Genomic DNA, 21262 nt, shown 5'->3' on the forward strand with positions numbered 1-21262 from the left:
TAAGCTTAATCAAAAAAAACTCCAGGGGGACTGAAGAGATGGCTCAGCAGTTAAGGTACTTGCCTAATGACCTGAGTTCAATTCTCCAGTACCCACATGAAGTCAGATGCACAAAAGGGGAGCATGTATCTGGAGTTCATTTGCAGGGGTTAGAGGCCCTGGAGCATCCATTTTCTCTGTCTACATCTCTCTGCTTCCAAATAAATAAATAAAAATATTTGTCTTAGGGCTGGAGGGATGGCTTAGTGGTTATGGCACTTGCCTGAGAAGCCTAAGGACCCAGGTTCAATTCTCCAGGTCCCACATAAGCCAGATGCATGTGGTGGAGCATGTGTCTGGAGTTCGTTTGCAATGGTTAGAGGCCCTAGTGTCCCCATTCTCTCATATACTCTCTCTCTCCCTCCCCCCAACCCATTTGTCTGTCTCAAATAAACATATAAAAATAAATCTTTGCTCCCCGCAGACACAAAATGGCCTGGATATCCACGACCTCACAGTGCCTGACACTACCTACACAAGACCATCATAATTGGAGGAAAAGATGATCACATCAAAATAAAAGAGAGACTGATTGTGAGGGGGAGGGGATATGATAGAGAATGGAGTTTCAAATGGGAAAGTGGGGGAAGGGAGAGCATTACCATAGGATATTGTTTATAATCATGGAAGTTGTCAATAAAACATATTGAAAAAATAATAAATAAATCTTAAAAAAATATACTTCTCTTAAGCCAGACATGGTGGTGCACACCTTTAATCCCAGCACACGAGAGGCAGCGATAGGAGGGCTGCTGTGAATTCGAGGCCACCTTGAGACTACATAGTGAATTCCGGGTCAGCCTGAGCTACAGTGAGACCCTACCTCGGAAAAAAAAAAAAAAAAAAAGGCTGGTGAGATGGCTTAGCAATTAAGACACTTGCCTACAAAGCCTAAGGACCCAGGTTCTATTCCCTAGGACCCACATAAACCACACGCATAGGGTAGTATATGCACGTGGAGTTCATTTGCAGTGGCTGAAGGCCCTGATGTGCCCATTCTTTCTATCTACCTCTTTCTGTTTCTTTCTCTCTCTCTTTCTCAAATAAATAAAAATTTATATATATGTGTGTGTGTGTGTGTGTGTGTGTGTGTGTGTGTGTATGGTTTGTTTATTCCAGGTAGGGTCTCTCTCTAGCCCAGGCTGACCTGGAATTCATTCTGTAGTCTCAGGGTGGCCTCAAACTCAGTGCTAGAATTAAAGGCCTGTGCAACCACAAAAAGCTATCATTCATTCATTCATATATATATATATATGTATGTATAAAAGGTGGGGGAGGGCTGGAGAGATGGCTTAGCAGTTAAGCCTGTGAAGCCTAAGGATCCCACTTCAAAGCTTGATTCTCCAGGACCCACATAAGCCAGATGCACAAGGTGGTGCATGCATCTGGCTGGAGGCCCTGAAGTACCCATTCTCTATCTATCTGCCTATTTTTCTCTCTGTCTGTCACTCTTAAATAAATTAAAAATAAACAAGCTGAGCGTGGCAGAGCACGCCTTTAATCCCAGCACTCAGGAGGCAGAGGTAGGAGGATCACCATGAGTTCAAGGCCACCCTGAGACTACCTCAAAAGAAAAAAAGGGGGGGGGCTGGAGAGATGGCTTAGCGGTTAAGAGCTTCCTGTGAAGCCTAAGGACCCCGGTTCGAGGCTCAATTCCCCAGGACCCATGTTAGCCAGATACACAAGGGGGCACATGCATCTGGAGTTCGTTTGCAGTAGCTGGAGGCCCTGGAGTGCCCATTCTCTCCCTCTCTCCCTCTCTCCCTCTCTCTCTCTCTCTCTCTCTCTCTCTCTCTGCCCCTCTTTCTCTGTCTTTTTCTAATTAAAAAAAAAAAAAAGTGGGAGGGGGCTGGAGAGATGGCTCAACAGTTAAAGCACGTGCCTATAAAGCCTAACAACCCAGGTTAGGTTCCTGAGTTTGTTTGTAGCAGCTGGAGGCTCTGGAGCACCCATTCTCTCTCTCTCCTTGAAAATAAATAAATAAAAATATAAAGAAAAGGGGAGAGGCAGGAGATAGAAGAAAATGGAAAATATGCCAAGTGGTATATGCCTTTAATCCCAGCACTGGAGAGGCAGAGGTAGGAGAATCACTGTGAGTTTGAGGCCACCCTGAGACTATATAGTGAATTCCAGGTCAGCCTGAGCTACAGTGAGACCCTACCTCAAAAAACCAAAAGAAAGAAAGAAAATGGGAGAAAGGATTAACACAAAAGTGTACAAGGAAGGCCAGCACTCAGGAGGCAGAGGTAGGAGGAGCGCCATGAGTTCAAGGGCACCCTGAGGCTAATTCTAGGTCAGCCAGGGCTACAGCGAGACCCTACCTCAAAAAAAAGAACAACAACAACAACAACAACAAATGTACAAGTGCACCATTTAGCTAAGAGTAAGGCAGTAACATAGCTTTATAATAATGGACTGTGATACTTAAGGATTTCTCTAAATGGGGAGGTATGATCGCTGGTGTTCTGGAAATTTATGCTAGAGTAGAATAGTTGGATGGAGCTAAGGGGCCTAGAAGATAAATGATATAATAGATATTCCTTAATATTTTAATAAAACAATGAAGAAAAACAGCACATTGTAAGGCTGGAGAGATGGCTTAGTGGTTAAAGTGCTTGTCTGCAGTGCCAAAGGACCCAGGTTTGATTCCCCAGTATCCACATAAAGCCTGATGCACTGATGCACAAGGTGGCACAAGCCCCTGAAATTCATCTGCAGTGGCTGAAGGCCATGACACACACACACTCGCTCTCTCTACCTCTTTTCTCGTTCAAATAAATATATATTTTTAAAAGGGGGGGAGGGCTGGAGAGATGGCTTAGTGGTTAAGCGCTTGCCTGTGAAGCCTAAGGACCCCAGTTCGAGGCTCAATTCCCCAGGACCCACATTAGCCAGATGCACAAGGGGGCGCACGTGTCTGGAGTTCGTTTGCAGTGGCTGGAGGCCCTGGCGCGCCCATTCTCTCTCTCTCTCTCTCTCTGCCTCTTTCTTTCTCTGTCTGTAGCTCTCAAATAAATAAATAAAATAAACAAAAAAAAATTTTTAAAGGGTGGGGGGAGCTGGAGAGATGGCTTAGGCTGTGAAGCCTAAGGACCCAGGTTCGATTCTCCAGGTCCCATGTAAGCCAGATGCACATGGTGGCACACGTATCTGGAGTTTGCTTGCAGTGGCTAGAGGCCCTGGCATGCCCATTCACTCTCTCTCTCTCCCCTTCTCTGTCTGAAATAAATAAATAAAAATAATTTTCTTTAAAAAAAGGGCATAAGCTGGGCATAGTGGTACACACCTTTAATCCAAGTACTTGGGAGGCAGAGGTAGGAGGATTGCCATGAGTTCAAGGCTACCCTGAGATTACATAGTGAATTCCAGGTCAGCCTGAGCTAGAGTACAAATCTACCTCAGAAAACTAAAATAAATAAAAGTAAAATTTAAAAGGACATAATGAACTGGAGAGATGGCTTAGCAGTTGAGGTACTGCAAAGCTTAAGGACTCAGGTTCAATTCCTTAGTACCCACATAAGCCAGATCACAAGGTGGCATATGCATCTAGAGTTCATTTGCAGAGGCTCTGGTATACCCATTCTCTCTATCTTCCTCTTTCTCTCACAGATAAATGAATAATTAATAAAAATATTTAAATTTTTAAAAACAAAATGATCAACTACACATGGCTCATAACCCCATTTAAAAAAATACATTAGCCGGACATGGCGCACACCTTAAATCCCAGCATTCAGGAGGCAGAGGTAGGAGGATCACCATGAGTTCAAGGACACCCTGAGAGTGCATAGTGAATTCTATGCCAGCCTGGACTAGAGTGAGACCCTACCTAGAAAAACCAAAAATAAATAAATAATTAATTAATTTAAAAAATACATTGTGAAAGCTCTGGTTTTGCAAGATTCTGAATTCATAAGAAGTGATAAGCCAAATTAATGGTAGAAATAATAGAAGAAAAACAACAAAAGAGAATCTGAGCCGGGCGTGGTGGCGTACGCCTTTAATCCCAGCACTTGGGCGGCAGAGGTAGGAGGATCGCCGTGAGTTCGAGGCCACCCTGAAACTACATAGTGAATTCCAGGTCAGCCTGGGCTAGAGTGAGACCCTACCTCAAAAAAAAAATAAATAAATAAAGAGAATATGAATTTCAACATGGACAAGTTCAAAGTAAAACACTCATCCCATCCACCATTAACAAAAATATATTAGAAAAGCTAACAAGAAAAATAACACATTTATGATGGCAATATAAAAGATATAAATAGGTTTGGAGAGATGACTTAATGGTTAAGGTGCTTGCCTTCAAAGCTTAACAACCTGGGTTCAATTCCCCAGTATCCACATAAAGCCAGAGCAAGGTGGTACATGTATCGGAGTTTGTTTGCAGTGGCTAGAGGCCCTTGAGTGCCCATTCTTTCTGTCTCTTTTCTCTCTCTGCTTGCAAATAAATACATACATAAATGTTTTTTTAAAAAAAAGATAGGGCTGGAGAGATGGCTTAGTGGTTAAGCGCTTGCCTATGAAGCCTAAGAACCCTGGTTCGAGGCTCGGTTCCCCAGGACCCACGTTAGCCAGATGCACAAGGGGGCGCATGCGTCTGGAGTTCGTTTGCAGAGGCTGGAAGCCCTGGTGCGCCCATTCTCTCTCTCTCCCTCTATCTGTCTTTCTCTCTGTGTCTGTTGCTCTCAAATAAATAAATAAATAATTTAAAAATAATTAAAAGAAAAAGATAAAATAGGCAGGTGAGGTGACACATGCTTTAATCCCAGTACTCGGGAGGCTGAGGAGGTAGGACTGCAGTGAGTTCAGGTCAGTCTGAGACTACATAGTGAATTCTAAGCCACCCTGGGCAAGACATTACTTAAAAAAACAAACAAGGGCCTAGTATGATGGCACATGCCCTGAATCCCAGCACTCCAAAGGCAGAGGTAGGAGGACTGCTGTGAGTTCAAGGCCAACTTAAGACTAAATAGTGAATTCCAGGTCAGCCTGGGCTAGAACAAGACCCTACCTCAAAAAAAAAAAAAAAAAAAAATGGAGTAAGGAAGGAGGGGGTGGAGAGAAGGCTTAATGGTTAAGGCACTTGCCTGCAAAGCCAAAGGACCCAGAATTGATACCCCAGGACCACGTAAGCCAGAATCACAAGGTGGCACATGCTGCTGAAGTTCATTTGCAGTGGCTAGAGGCCCTGGCACACCCATTCTGTCTCTCTCATCTATTTCAGTCTCTATCTGCCTCTCTCAAATAACTAAATAAAAATAATAAATTTATTTTTAAAAAAGGAAAATTACTAAGAGGATATAAATAAATCATATGGAAACCTACTTTTTTTGGACAATGGAACACTCAGCAGCCATAGATTGTTAATAGAAAATTTTCAGTGCCAGGGATAGGATACCTTCCAGTGAGTTGTTGGCCAGGGAGGACCCTGATGCCCCCAAAACATTACAGGCCATTGTCGAGGCCCTTGGTGTCCCACCAGGAATAGATGGTAAGACCCTATTGCTGAAAACTCCAAATACTTGGGCTGCAAGGCCACTGAAAAATCCTGCTGGAACTGAGCTGATAACCTCCTCCATGTAGACCAGCTGACAGAAAGCTGGAAGAAGCCATTCTGCATACAGTTCAATGGGAGAGAGAGAAATCACCAGTGAAGATACTCAACAGTGGATACTACAAAACTTATATTTGGCCAGCCAGGCCAAATGAGCCATCAGGTGCAATAGTGATGTGTCTGTCATGGTAGAAGCCAACTGCCCTCTAATTGGACTGGAGGCCTGCTCCATGGGAAGGAATACATCCCTGATACTGAAAACCTAAAATAGGGGTAGTCATGAGCCCTAATGTCTGCTGCTGTCTGGCTAAATATATATACTAAGCTCATCAAACTGCCCAGTGAGCACTTCTCCTAATGTTCATACCTATATATTAATGCTACTCTCACTTTTGGTAGAGAACCTTCTCTTTTCAGATGGCAGTGACCTTTGGATGACTCAGAAGGCATAATGGAACTGGGAAGAAGTGACAGGAGTGCTCAGCACGGCAATATCTCTATCACACCTTCCAAGACTCAAGGTCTATTGCGGAAGAGGGGGCAGAAAGAATGTAAGAGCCAAAGGAAGGGTAGGACTCCTTACAACGTGCTCCTCCAGACACAAATGGTCTGGATATCCATGACCTCAAAGTGCCTGACACTACCTACACAAGACCATAATAGGAGGAAAAGATCATGACATCAAAATAAAAGAGAGACTGATTGAGAGAAGGAAGGGATAAAATAGAGAATGCAGTTTCAAAGGGGTAAGTGGGGGAGAGGGTGGGCATTACCATGGAATATTTTTTACAATCATGGAAGTTGTTAATAAAATAAGAATGCAAAAACAAACCCCCCCCCAATAAAAAGGAAAGTTAGAGCCAGGCATGGTGGCACACACCTTTAATCCCAGCAATTGGAAGGCACAGGTAGATGGATCACCATGAGTTCAAGGCCACCCTGAGACTACATAGTGAATTCCAGGTCAGCCTGTGCTAGAGTGAAACTCTACCTCCAAAAACAAACAAAAAAAAAAAAGAGGAAAATTAAATAAATTAATTCAGGCACAGTGGCACATGCCTTTAATCCCAGCATTCGGGAGGCAGAGGTAGGAGGATTGCCATGAGTTCAAGGCCACCCTGAGACTACATAGTGAATTCCAGGTAAACCTGAGCTAGAGTGAAACTCTACCTCAAAAAATAAAAAAAAAAGGAAAATTACAGAATAAAGAATTAAATTAATCCGAGCACAGTGTCACATGCCTTTAATCCCAGCATTTGGGAAGCAAAGGCAGGAGGATCACCATGAGTTTGAGACCACCTTGAGACTACATAGTGAATTCCAGGTCAGCCTGAGCTGAAGTGAGTCCCGCTGGGCGTGGTGGCGCACACCTTTAATCCCAGCACTCGGGAGGCAGAGGTAGGAGGATTGCCATGAGTTCAAGGCCACCCTGAGATGACAGATTTAATTCCAGGTCAGCCTGGACCAGAGTGAGACCCTACCTCGAAAAACCAAATAAATAAATAAATAAATAAAGTGAGTCCCTACCTCAAAAAAAAAAAAAAAAAGAGACGGTTTCTTTGGGCGCAGCAATGACCGAGGTAACTTCAAGTGCTCCCCGAAAAGCGAGGGTGCCGAGCGGGTGGGGCCAGAGCCATGGAGGGTCCGAATGTGGAGGAGCTGCTGGTGCAGGCGGAGCAGGACGCGGCTCAGAAGCTGCAGCGCATCACGGTGCACAGGAACTGGAGCTGGAGTTCGACCTGGGCAACCTGCTGGCCTCGGACCGGAACACCCTACCACGGTGCAGCACTCGGGAGCCACGCCGCAGGCCGAGCTGTGGCAGCTGCCCACGGAGCGCGTGGAGGAGGCGGTGGTGACGCGGCTGCCCGAGCCCAGCACCCGCCTGCCCCGAGAGAAGCCACTGCCCCGGCCACGGCCCCTGACCCGCTGGCAGCAGTTCGCATGCCTGAAGGGCATCCGTCCCAAGAAGAAGACCAACCTGGTGTGGGACGAGGCCAGCGGCCAGTGGCGGCGTCGCTGGGGCTACAAGCGCGCCCGGGAGGACACCAAGGAATGGCTGATCGAGGTGCCAGGTGGCGCGGACCCCATGGAAGACCAGTTTGCCAAGCGCATTCAGGCCAAGAAGGAACGCGGGGCCAAGAACGAGCTGAGCCGGCTGCAGAACCTGGCCCGCGCGCACAAGATGCAGGTGCCCAGCGCCGCCGGCCTGCACCCCACACGGCCCCAGAGTAAGGAGGAGCTGGGCCGCGCCATGCAGGTGGCCAAGGTCTCCACCGCCTCGGCGGGCCGCTTCCAGGAGCGCCTCCCCAAGGAGAAGGCGCCTCGGGGCTCCGGCAAGGAGAGGAAGTTTCAGCCTCTTTCGGGGACTTTGCAGCCGAGATAAGAGCCAGGTGGAGCTACTTCGAGTCACGAGCAGCAAGAAGCCTCAGCTGGACGTGGCAAGGGCCACCAATAAACAGATGAGGGAGGAGGACCAGGAGGCAGAGGAAGAAAATGAGCCAGAAGGGCAAGAGAAAAGGAAGCCGACCAGGTCCTGGGGGCAAGAGGAAAGGTGGCGGTCCGCCCAGCCAGGGGGGGAAGAGAAAGAGAAAGGGAGGCTTGGGCGGCAAGATGCAGTCCAGACCGCCTGGCGTGGGTGGCAAAAGGAGAGGAGGAGTGCAACCCCAAGGAGGGAAGAGGCGGAAGTAATAGTTCCACCCTCGGGCCAGTTCTCTGGAGCAAGAACTGTGCTGAGTGTTGATTTCTGAGTCCTAAGTTGGGGGAGCTGAAAAGGAAATGGCATTGAGGTGGAAGGGGCAAGTTTGCCCTCCTCTCCAGCGAGTGAGGACTACAGCGAAGTAATGTTTTCCCCACAATCGAGACTGGCTGGAGAGTAAGAGTGTCTTTTGAGGACTTGAGAATTACAGGTGTAATTTGGTTAGAACCAGAAGTGAGTTCATGGCCATTCTTTTTTATTTTTAATTTTGGATATTGGTTGAGTTATATTTTCGAGACTTCTGATAGATTGACTTAAACATTTCTGCATTATTTTTTTCTTTTCTTTTGTTTTGTTTTTTCGAGGTAGGGTCTCACTCTAGCCCAGGCTGACCTGGAATTCACTATGTAGTCTCAGGGTGGCCTCGAACTCATGGCGATCCTCCTACCTCTGCCTCCCGGGTGCTGGGATTGAAGGTGTGCACCACCATGCCCAGCCATTTCTGCATTATTTTTATAACAAACTTGTGTATTTTTCGAGGCAGAGAGAAGGAAAAATTGCATCTACCCAAGTCGTTTAGAAATACTGTAAAGGTTATTTAATATAAGTATGCTGGCATCTAGTGTTGCATTTTACTTTTTTACTGTTGGAAGAAGTTGTACACGCAGCAGTGACCTGGGTAGCACTGTTGATTATTTTTGTACACTTTTCTAATTTCAACACCATTTAAATTATTTTAAATGACTTATGGGGTCTACAGTAAATGGTAATTAACTTGTCAATTCAGAAAATCCTTAAGTCTTTCTGTGTTTATAATCCGTGGGTTTTGTTTTGTTTTGTTTTTGTTCTTTGAGACAGGTTCTCACTCTGGCCTGTAATTCACTGTGCAGCCTAGGCTGACTTTGAACTTGAGATTACAGGTGTGGGTTACCACCCCCAGAAGAGGTAAAATGTGTATAGCTGTCCAGGGTCCTCTTTCTCACCATCAGTATCTTATTAATCTTAATAAACATCTTTGTATAAATTAAAAAAAAAAAAAACTTACTAGGTGGACACTGCAAGCCTTAAGTTTGACCAGCTAGTCAAAATGAGCCAACAGGTGCAATAATGGCATGACTGTTATGGGGGAAACCAACTATTCTCTAATTGGACTAGAGGCCCACTCCACAGGAGAGAATACATGGCTAATACTAAAAACCTACAACAGGGGAAGTCATGAGCCCTAGGAGTGTAACACCTGCTGGTATCTGGCTAAATATGTATATTATACTCACCAAACTGCCCAGCAAGCACTTTTCTTAATGTTCATACCCATATATTAATGCTATATTAATGGTTAGAGAGTGGTAATATCTAGCATGACTCAAAAGGCACCATAATGCTGAGAAGTGACAGAGGAGTGCTCAGCACTGAAACATCTCTACCACACCTTCAAAGACCCAGGCTTACAATGTACTTTTCCAGACACAAAATGGCCTGGATAGCCATACCTCGCAGTGCCTGACACTACCTACACAAGACCAGTGTAATAGGAGGAAAAGATGATGACATTAAAATAAGAGAGAGACTGACTGAGAGGTGAAGGGGATATGATAGAGAAAAGAGTTGTGAAGGGGAAAGTGAAGATGGGAGGGAATTATCATGCTTTATTTTCTATAATTATGGAAGTTGTCAATAATAAAATTTAATAGAAAAAGAAACAATTACATAGCTACTATACAGGTGGAAAAAAAAGATAAAATGGAGGAGTGGCTGAAGAAATGGCCTAGTGGTTAAAGGCATTTGCTTGCAAAGCCTGCCAGCCCAGATTAAATTCTGCAGTACCCACATAAAGCCAGATGCACAAAGTGGCACATGCATCTGGAGTTGATTCACAGTGGCAGGAAGCCCTGGCATGCCTGTCTGCCTCTTTTTGTTTCTCTCAAATAAACAAATAAAAACACATACATACATATGTATATACATACATACATATATATATATACATATATATGCATATATATATATATATGCATATATATATATATGAACATGGCAGACATGGTAGGATACATCTTTAATCCCAGCACTTGGGAAACAGAGGTAGGAGGATCACTATGAGTTCGATAGCCAGCCTGAGACTACATAGTGAATTCCAGTTCAGCCTGGGCTACAGAGACCCTACCTCAAAAAAAACACAAAACAAGGGCTGGACAGATTGCTCAATGGTTAAAGCAGTTACCTGCAAAGCCGAAGGATCCAGGTTCAATTCTCCAATTCCTATGTAAGCCAGATGTAGAAGGTGGCACACAAGCATCTGGAGTTTGTTTGCAAAGGCTAGAGGCCTTGATGGGCCCATTCTCTAACCACCTCTCTCTCTCTCTAATAAATAAATACATTTGGGGCTGGAGGGATGACCTGGCATTTAAGGCACATATCTGTGAAACCTAAGGACCCATGTTCTATTCCCCATTACCATGTAAGTCAGATGCACAAGGTGGCACATGCATCTGGGGTTTGTTTGCAGTAGCTAAGAGGCCCTGGTGTACCCATTCTCTCTCTCCCCTTTACTCTCTCTCAAACAAACAAATAAATATAAATTATTTTTAAATATTTTTAAATGACCTATTTTAATCCAATATCTTTTTTGGAAGGATTTTTCAAGGTAGGGTTGAACTCTAGCTCAGGCTGACTTGGAATTCACTATGTGGTCTGGAGGCCCTGGTGCACTAATCCCCTCCTTCTCTCTTTCCCTCTCTCGCATTTAAAAAAAAAGAAAATATCTAAATGAAAAAAGCCAGGCATAGTGGCACAAACCTTTAATCCCAGCACTTGGGAGGCAGAGGTAAGAAGATCACTGTGAGTTCCAGGCCACCCTGAGACTACATAGCAAATTTCAGGTCAGCCTGGACTACAGAGAGACTCTACCTTGAAAACCTGAAGAAAAAAAAAAAAATCTGAATGCCCTTCACTATAATTGCAATCATAAATTCTATCAAGTATTTATTTTTTAACTTATTTATTTTAGCCGGGCATGGTGGTGCATGCCTTTAATCCCAGCACTTGGAAGGCAGAGTTAGGAGGTTTGCCGTGAGTTCAAGGCCACCCTGAGACAATATAGTGAGTTTCAGGTCAGCCGGGGCTACAGAGAGACCCTACCTCGAATATCTATGTACTTATTATATTTGTGAGCACAGTGGGGGGGAGACAAAGAGTAGGAGTGTGCCAGGGTCAAGAGGCAAGAGCCATGCAAACAAGCTCCACGTCCTACTTTGTACATCTGGCTTTACATGGGTACCGGAGAATCAAACTAGGGCCAGCCAACTTTGCAGATTAGTGACTTTTAACTGCTGAGCCATCTCTACCAAATACTTCAAGATGAAATTATAGCAATCCTACACAAACTTGTCCAGAAAACAGAAGAAATTCACAAATTATTCTATGAGGACAATAGCCTGACACAAAATAAGACATTATGAGAAAAATGATACTATAGACCAACTTCCCCATGGACATAGATGCAATAACACTTAATGAAATTTTAGAAGAGCAAATCCCATAAAATATAAAAAAGATAATATGGACTGGAGAGATGGCTTAGTGGTTAAGCGCTTGCCTGTGAAACCTAAGGACCCTGGTTCAAGGCTTGATTCCCCAGGACCCACGTAAACCAGATGCACAAGGTGGCACATGTGTCTGGAGTTCATTTGCAGTAGATGGAGGCCCTGGCACACCCATTCTCAATCTCTCTCTCTCCCTCTCTCTCCCCCCTTTCCCTGTCTGTCACTCTCAGATACAAAAAATAAATAAATAAATAAACAAACAAATAAAAGATAATATATCATGACCAAGTGGAGTTATTCCAGGAATATAAGGTGGTTTAACACTTGAAAATCAATCAACATATTTGACTATATGGACAGACCAAAAGAAAAAAACCTTATTATCCTATCAATAGATGCAGAAAAAAAAAAGCCAACATCCATTTTTTCTATAGACTCTTAACAAGCCAGAAATAGTAGGAAATCTTTCATCCTGATGAAGGTCATTTACAAGAACTCTACAGCCAACAGCTACTTAGTGATGAAACACTGAGTGCCCCCCGCAAGACCTGGAACAAAGCCGAGCTATCCCGTCACCATCTCTACTCAATGACACTGGCGGCTCTTGTCAGTACACTAAGACACAAAATAGAAATAAAAGTTAGCCAGATTAGAAAGGAAGGGGCAAAAAATGGCTTTATTCCCAGAAGACATAAGTTATCTCAGTTAAAAAAAAAAAATTCCTATGGAATCTAAAAAAAAAAAAAAGTGCTACTAGTGCTAACATAATTGAATTTAGCAAGGTGCCCATTGCAAAATCAATATACGAAAACCAATTTTATTTCTATATAAAAGCAATAAGCAACTGGAAATTGAAAATATACCATATACAGAAGTATTAAAATATGAACTACTTAGGGATAAATTTGATTTTTTAAAGAGAGGCAAGACAAGCACACAAAAACTACAAACCATTTATTAGAAATACTAAAGAACCTGAGACTACAGAGTGAATTCCCTACCTCAAAAAAAAAGAAAAGAAAAGAAAAACACCAAAAAAAGAAATACTAAATAGGGCTGGAGAGATGGCTTAGCAGTTAAGGCGTTTTGCCTGCAAAGCCGAAGGACCCAGGTTCAATTCCCCAGGACCCGTGTGCACAAGGGGGGGGCACATGTCTGGAGTTCGTTTGCAGTGGCTGGAGGCCCTAGCGTACCCATTCTCTCACTCTCCCTCTTTCTCTGTCAAATTAATTAACTAATTAATTAAAAAAAAAAGAAATACTAAAGAAAACTTAAATACTAAACTAAACTTAAATACTAAAGACCATGTTCACAGGCTGAAGATTCAATATTGTTCAGGATGTCGATTTTCCCTAAACTGATTTATATACAATCCCAATCAAAATCCTAAAGAAAACTGGACAAGGTGCAGTGAGACCTCACCCCAAAAAACAAAACAAAACATTTAAATCCAAAAATAAAAAAATTCACTAAGTGAATACTGCAAGCCTTAAATTTGGCCAGCCAGGCCAAACGAGCCAATAGGTGGCATGTCTGTTATGGGGGAAACCAACTGCTCTCTAACTGGACTGGAGGCCTGCTGTATGGGAGGGAATATTTAACTGATACTGAAAACCTATGACAGGGGAAGTTATGAGCCCTAGGGGTATAATGCCTGCTGGTTTCTCATTAAATGCATATATTATGCTCACCCCAGTAAGCACTTCTTTTAATGTTCATACTCATATATTAATGCTACTTTCACTTTTGGTTAGAGAAGCTTCTCTTTTCATATAGTGGTGACCTCTGGGATGACTCAAAAGACACCACAGTTCTAAGAAGTGACAGAGGAGTGCTCAGCACTGAAACATCTCTATCACACCTTCCAAGGCTCAGGGTCCATTGTAGAAGAGGTGGTGGCAGGAATGTAAGAGCCAAAGAAAGGATAGGACTCCTTACAAGGCATTCTTCCAGACACAAAATGGCCTAGATATCTATGACCTCATAGTGTCTGACACTACATACAGAAGACCAGCATAACAGGAGGAAAAGGTGATGATATCAAAAATAAGAGAGGCCTGGAGTGGTGGCGCACACCTTTCATCCCAGCACTAGGGAGGATGAGGTAGGTGGATCACCATGAGCTCGAGACTACCCTGAGACTATAGAGTTAATTCCAGGCCACCCTGGGCCAGAGTGAGACCCTACCTCAAAAAACCAAAAAAATAAAAATAAAAGAGAGACGGATTGAGAGGGGGAAGGGATATGATGGCGAGTGAAGTTGAGAAGAGGAGAGTGAGGGGGAGAGGGAATTATCATGCTTTATTGTCTATAATTATGGAAGTTATCAATTAAAAAGAAAAAGACAGACCTGGGCCAGGCGTGGTGGCGCATGCCTTTAATCCCAGCATTCTGGAGGCAGAGGTAGGAGTATCCCTGTGAGTTCAAGGCCAGCCTGGGACTACAGAGTGAGTTCCAGGTCAGCCTGGATTGCAATGAGACCCTATCTTGAAGAAGAAGAAAAAAAAAAAAAAAAAACTGTTCTCCAAAGCTGGTTGTGATAGCACAAACTTATAATCCCAGCATTGAGGCATGGAGGATTGCTACAAATCAGAGGCCAGCCTGAACTACACTGTAGGTTCCAGACTAGCCAGGGAGGGCTACATGGCCAGACCCTGCCTCAAAATAAATAAGTAAATAAAATCAACCCCAGTGTCAGGTCACTCGGCCTCTGTGGGAAAAGGTAGTGGGCCACCCCAAAGACTTACCATGGTTTCCACTCCATGGGCAGTGGGGCCACAACACCCTCCCGCGCAAGCCACATCAGTTCTGGTTCCTTGATGGGATCAATACCAATCACTTGGGCAAATTGAAAAATTTCTGCAAAGAGAGCAAGAGGAAGAAAGACACAGAAATAAGAAAGATGAGAAGGTGGGCAGGGGAATGGAAAGGGCAAAAAAAGAGAATCAATCCTATTCTGGCTTTGCCTTCACTTTCCAAATTTTCTTCATTGTAAAAGGATGTTTCTGGGGCTGGAGAGATGGCTTAGTGGTTAAGGCATTTGCCTGCGAAGCCAAAGGACCCAAGTTCAATTTCCCAGGACCCATGTAAGCCAGATGCACAAGGAGCACAGGCATCTGGTGGACATTTGCAGTGGCTAGAGGCCCTGCCGTGCCCATTCTCTGTGTCTGTCTGTCTGTCTGCCTTTCTCTCTCTCTGCTTGCAAATAAATAAAGAAAATAAAAGAAAATTTTAAAAAGCATGATTTGGGCTGGAGGGATGGCTTAGCGGTTAAGGTGTTTGCTTGCAAAGCCAAAGGACCCAGGTTTGATTCCCCAGGACCCACATTAGCCAGATGCACAAGGAGGTGCATGCATCTGGAGTTCGTTTGCAGTGGCTGGAGACTGGCGCACCCATTCTCTCTCTTTCTCTCTTTCTCTGTCAAATAAATAAACAAATAAATATAAAATATTTTAAAAATACATTACAGGCTGGACAGCGCAGGCTGCGACATGGGGCCCCAGAGGAGTGTGGCAGGGAGTCGGTAGAGCTGCAGGAACTTTGCCGCCACCAAGGCTCACACGCGAAACAGGAAGCCAAGAACAAAGCACGCTGTCCTGGACTTGGCTTGTTTTACACACTGTTGTCTGCCTTCCTTTTCTCAGTGGCCTCTTTATTTGTTAAAAAATAGTGCAAGACATCCATGCTGTACAAATTAGTGCATTTCGATGTGTGTTCCAAATGCTAGTTATTATCCCTTGCTTAATATATAGAAAAACTGGGTTTTTAGGCCCAAAAGGTCAATGAGTTTTCCTCCTTCTACTGCCATGGTCCTTACGTACTATGCTTACCAGATGATGCCCCTCGCAGATGCCACAGTGATTGCGTTTAGCTGCCCAGTGTTTAGGTCAATATTTGCTTGGATAATTCTCAAAGAAAAGTATAGCTCTGGGGATGCTTTCACCACCTTGTTCGCCATCACTGGTGTGATCCTTATCGTGAAACCATTTTTGTTTGGTTCCAGCACTTCGGGGATGAACAAAGGCTACTCAGTATACCTTAAGGGAACATCGGCGGCAATTGGACATGCCATGTTAGCTGCAATGACGCTAGTTATCCTAAGAAAAATGGGGAAATCTGTGGCCTACTTCCTGAGCATTTCGTATCATGTCATACTTGGCCTTCCTAAAGGCATCCGGGAGAGTGGAGTCGCCCTACTGTGGGTTGGACAGGCTCTTTCTCGTCCTCTTTGGGCTCTTAGGTTTCAGGGCATCACATACTTATCACAAAAGCACTTCAGGTAGAAAAAGCAGGACCCTGCAGCCCCAATGAAGACAACGGATATAGTCTTTGCATTTATTTTTCAGATTGCCTTCTTTAATAGGGTGCCAACCTGGTGGACAGTGGGTGGTGCCCTCTGAGTAGTAAGTAGTACCAGAGCAACCATTCGCAAATGGGTTCAGAGTTCCAAGTGAACGTCTTTCTGAAAGCCGTATACTGTTTCAAGTACACTATCACCCAGCTTGGACACAGCACACACATGCATGCACACTCACACCTGGAAAATCTGTTTTCTTCATAGATTAAATTTATTAAATTTAATAAATAAAGTCCCATTTTTGAATATGGTATGTCTTTAAGGTTAGCTAGTCTGATCTAGCACAATTTTTGGTAGCTTTTAGTTTCGCTTTACTTCTTTTCTTTTTTGGTTTGTTGTTTACTGGGGTTGGTGAGGGGTGCTCATTTGAAGAAACACTGCAGACATTTTTATAAGTTTAATTGTTTTAATATATTTTTGGCACAGATGGGATATGGAGAGGGGAATCTTTAGATACTCTGTTAGCAGTGTAGAGCTTAAGAAACCTAATACTGATAATGCTGCTGCAGTTAGTACCATGGTGTTATTTCATTTGCAACATCATTCCACTCAGGGTGCAAAAGCTGGAATAGTGCAGGTGCCTACTTGCTGGGGTTAAGAGTTCAAATGAATTGGCTTATTTTTAAGGATTTTATTAATGACTGTCATACTTTTATGCCCTGTTTGTGCCTTTTTATTTTAATGCTGGGTTATTTGTATGTAACCTCAAAAAGCCTTTAAGTTACCATATATGGTCAGTAGTTTTCTCTTTCAGTGACATTAGCAATTGTAGTTATCATTTTATCATTTTTTGAAGGGCAGGTTAAGAAAGGTTTATTTTAATAAGGAAAGAAATACAGAAAGCTTCCAGGTTAAAGGAGTCTCTAGCAGGTAATCCCTCATTTTGTAATTTGAATTGTTCTCTGTTTTATTGAAACTGCACTATTTTTTTTTTTCTGAGGTAGGGTCTCACTCTAGTCCATGCTGACCTGGAGTTCACTATGTAGTCTCAGGCTGGCCTCGAACTTATGGCAATCCTCCTACCTCTGTCTCCTGAGTGCTGGGATTAAAGGTATGTACCACCACACCCAGCACACTATTTTTTTTTTTTTTAACATTCCAAGATTTTGGATCTCTAAGTCTTAAGATAGAAATGGCTGCATGGCGGGCTGGAGAGATGGCTTAGTGGTTAAGCGCTTGCCTGTGAAGCCTAAGGACCCCAGTTTGAGGCTTGATTCCCCAGGACCCACGTTAGCCAGATGCACAAAGGGGCGCATGCGTCTGGAGTTCATTTGCAGTGGCTGGAGGCCCTGAAGCACCCATTCTCTCTCCCTCCCTCCCTCCCTCTCTCTCTCTCTCTCTCTCTGTTGCTCTCAAATAAATAAATAAAAGAAAGAAATGGTTGCATGGCCAGTGTGTGGATTTCTCTCCTGAGGTGTTTTCTCCTCACTTGAGATGTGATGATTTTCTCAGGATCTTATTAAGGTTGAACCATATGAAATTGCCCAGAATTTATCATTTTAATTTACAACACTCATAGGTCCATAAGGTTCACCCTAATGGATAACCTCTTTACCCATTAAACCAGATACTTATTGGACTTCGGACTGCATATTTTATTTTATTTTTATTTTTTTGTTTTTTATTCGTTTTTTTTCAAGTTAAGGTTTCACTCTAGCCCAGGCTGAGCTGGAATTCACTATGGAGTCTCAGGGTGGCCTCGAACTCACGGCAATCCTTCTACCTCTGTCTCTCAAGTGCTGGGATTAAAGGCGTGTGCCACCACGCCCAGCCAGACTGTATATTTTAAAATTCTTTTTTTTTTTTAGTTTATTTATTTATTTGAGAGTGACAGACACAGAGAGAAAGACAGATAGAGGGAGAGAGAGAAAATGGGCGCGCCAGGGCTTCCAGCCTCTGCAAACGAACTCCAGACGCGTGCGCCCCCTTGTGCATCTGGCTAACGTGGGACCTGGGGAACCGAGCCTTGAACCAGGATCCTTAGGCTTCACAGGCAAGCGCTTAACCGCTAAGCCATCTCTCCAGCCTGAGACTGTATATTTTAAAAATACGTTTTTAAAAGTACAGTTCTTAGCCAGGCATGGTGGCACACACCTTTAATCCCAGCACTTGGGAGACAGAGGTAAAAGGATCACTGTGAGTTTAAGGCCACCCTGAGACTCATGTGATTTCCAGGTCAGCCTGAGCCACATTAAGACCCTACCTTGAAGAAAAAAAAAGTATAATTCTTCTGTTAAGACTTTTTCTACTATGAAATTTACATGTCATAATGCTTGTGTTATATATTCAATGTAAAAACTTGTTAACGCATAGTTGATTGACTTTCATAGTAGCTTACATGGAAAAAAAAATCACCAGTGAATGTAGTTTGCCAGCATGGTTTTGACCGTCAAACTGTATCATGACAGCAGTGGGAATTCAGACAACGCATTCTGTACCCAGAGTACCATCAGGCCAATGCCCTGCTGTAGAACAATGTGATGTCTGGGAAGTGTGGGAGGTGGTCGGGGTCTCAGGAGCACATGCACATGACTCTGGGTCACAGGGCACCCTTTAGGGTGGGGCCATTAATAATGGCCTTCAACTCTTATGCAGTCTGACCCTGCATCTACCAATATTTTACACTGCAGAGTTGAAAACTTCCCACCCTCATAATTCAAAGAAAGGAACTTGGCTCCTGGGACTTAGGTGAGAAGAAAAAATATTTTGTAATAGTTCCAAGTGAGAACTTTGAACTTGCTGGATTTAAATAATGCTCCTCACATGACAAACCCCAAATGGAAAAATGTACGGTGACTCATCCAATTACAGTTTGATCCGACTCATATTACTGGAATTCAGATTTGTAAAAGCACCATTCAGTAAGCATCTTGGAAATGACAGAATCAAGAGTATGTCAGAGCTCAAAAGTATCTTAATAGTGATCATCTTTGTAGGAGCCATGCTCCACGATGGCGAGGACAGGAAGGAGACCCGCACAAACAGGGTTTCCACAGCCTCCCCCCCCCCCCCCCCCCCCCCGTTAGCTCCATGATACGTCAACCACTCCTGGAGCTACCTAATGCAAATTAACTTTCCCATTTTTTACCTGATGCAATAAATGAGACTCTGGGACCTTGAAAGTTAAATCCCTTTGGATCTATGTAGTAAGACATGATTATTTCAGCAGTGGCTTAAGTACTTGAATGTCACATGTGACTAATGTTTCTTCTCCCAACTTTCACAGGGTATGTTTCTTAAACACTTATAAATGTCCAAACTGTATACAAAGCTATGTATTATAACAATATGTATGGGTATGTATATTTTACAAAGATTGTAGTTACTATATCTTGAAAAGAAATATTTTTATAACTTGTTTTTATTTTATAAGCAGTAATAAAAACATAAAAGCCAAATATATATATATATATATATTACAGATACAGCCTCATATACTTATAAAAGAAAGTATGATTCCCAGTGGGGTCGGGGAAGGGGGGGATGGAGGAAAGGAGGAGGCAGGTCGAGGGTTACCCAAGCTAAAACATTAAATAAGTCACTTGATTAGAAAGGAAAAAAGCTGAAGGAGAAAATAAAAGGAAAAAAAGCACAATTTCTCTAAATATAAATAATAAACATATAGAACTGAAATTGGATGTGTTGGCACACGCTAGTCATTCCAACACTCAGGAAGTAGAGACATGAGGATTAGGAATTCAACATCACCCTTGGCTACTTGAAACGCAGTCTCAAAACAATAAAAATAAAACAATGCAAAACGATTCCCTTTCTAAAGTAATGCTATTTCCACACTCCCAAAAATACAATCTGAAGCCACATCTAGCAAAGGAGGAAATAATGAAACCAAGACTTCATGGTAGGGCAGGCCTCAGGAAGAACCCAGACCCACAGCCGGAAGAGGGCAGCCTTGTCAGGAGATAAGCTCTCCCAAGATTTGTAAAGGCTGGGTACAAATGCACTTGTCCCTCAGTCAACAAGAGGGTTCCAAATAAGTGCAGATGACCGAGCTCCTTGGGAATCTTGAGCTGTGGGATGCATGCTGTGACTGCGACACGTGTGCCTCAGGAGCAGAGAAAGCAGACACTGGCTCTGCCCAGTGGCAGACAGGTATCTGAGCTGAGAAAACAGATGACCCTCATCCATATACCCACCTAATGAACTCTCTCTTCCTTCAAGGGAATTATCTTCTTTTCTTTTGTACATATGGTGCATGTGTGTGTGTATGTGGACACGTGTATACATGTGTGTAAGCTAGAGATTGAGGTCAGGTGTCTCCCTTGATCACGCTTCACCTTATTTACTGAGGCAGTGTCTCCCACGTGAACCAAGAGCTTACCAATTCACTAATCTAATTAGCCAGTTTGCCCCAAAAATCTGGTCTCCACCTCCCAAGTACTAGGATTTCAGGCAGGCTGCCAAACCCACTGGGGATCCAATCCTCACACATGCACAGAAAGCGCCTTATCCACTGAGCCATCTCCCCAGTCCCAGGAATTGCTTTTTTCTTTTTAAATTATTCATTCATTTACTTAGGTGAGAGATAGGGAGAGAGAATGGGCATGCCAGGGCCCTCTAACCACTGAAAACTCTAGTTGCATGTGCCACCATGTATATCGGGCTTATGTGGATTCTGGGAAGTCAAACTTGGGTCCTCAGGCTTTGCAGGCAAGCACCTTAACCACTAAGCCATTTCTCCAGCCCAGGAACTGTCTTTTTAAAAAACATATATTTTATTTTGATTTATTTATTTATTTCAGAGAAAGAGGTAGACAGACAGACAGAGAGACAGAGAGAGAATGGGCATGCCAGGGCCTCCAGCCATTGCAAATGAACTCCAGATGCATGTGTCACCTAGTGCATCTAGTTTACGTGGGTCCTGGGTAATTGAACCTAGGTCCTTTGGCTTTGCAGGTGAGTGCCTTAACCACTAAGCCATCTCTCCAGCCTGGAATTATTTCTTTCAACTGTGCTATATATCTTGGACTCTTCACCTTTTGCTGTACTTGGAATCAAGCAATTAGAAAAGTCCTTTGCAGGGCTGAAGAGATGGCTTAGCAGTTAAGTGCTTGCCT

At 43.5% G+C, this 21262-nt stretch overlaps 2 protein-coding genes and 1 pseudogene across 7 annotated transcripts in view; 2 read left to right on the forward strand and 1 right to left on the reverse strand.

Annotated features, from left to right (window-relative positions):
• Cep164 (centrosomal protein 164) overlaps nucleotides 1–21262 on the reverse strand; it is a 93190-nt gene that overhangs the window by 56819 nt on the left and 15109 nt on the right. Inside the window, exon 3 of one of the 6 annotated variants that reach the window (XM_045145148.1) lies at nucleotides 14578–14689. The exons of 4 other annotated variants lie outside the window; for them this stretch is intronic. In XM_045145148.1, coding sequence (XP_045001083.1) covers nucleotides 14578–14689 — 112 coding nt within the window. Of the gene's footprint in view, nucleotides 1–14577; nucleotides 14690–21262 lie in introns of those variants that run through there. One more of the 6 variants, XM_045145150.1, reaches the window with a different exon arrangement.
• On the forward strand, nucleotides 7229–8281 carry LOC101594736 (ribosome biogenesis regulator 1 homolog). The gene is given in 5 exon segments (XM_004653313.3): nucleotides 7229–7307; nucleotides 7310–7360; nucleotides 7363–7957; nucleotides 7959–8072; nucleotides 8074–8281. Coding segments are annotated over 5 exon segments (1047 nt in total).
• On the forward strand, nucleotides 15322–16294 carry LOC123459310 (annotated as a pseudogene).

The sequence above is a fragment of the Jaculus jaculus genome, chromosome 3, assembly GCF_020740685.1.
Source record: "Jaculus jaculus isolate mJacJac1 chromosome 3, mJacJac1.mat.Y.cur, whole genome shotgun sequence".
Taxonomy (NCBI): domain Eukaryota; kingdom Metazoa; phylum Chordata; class Mammalia; order Rodentia; family Dipodidae; genus Jaculus; species Jaculus jaculus.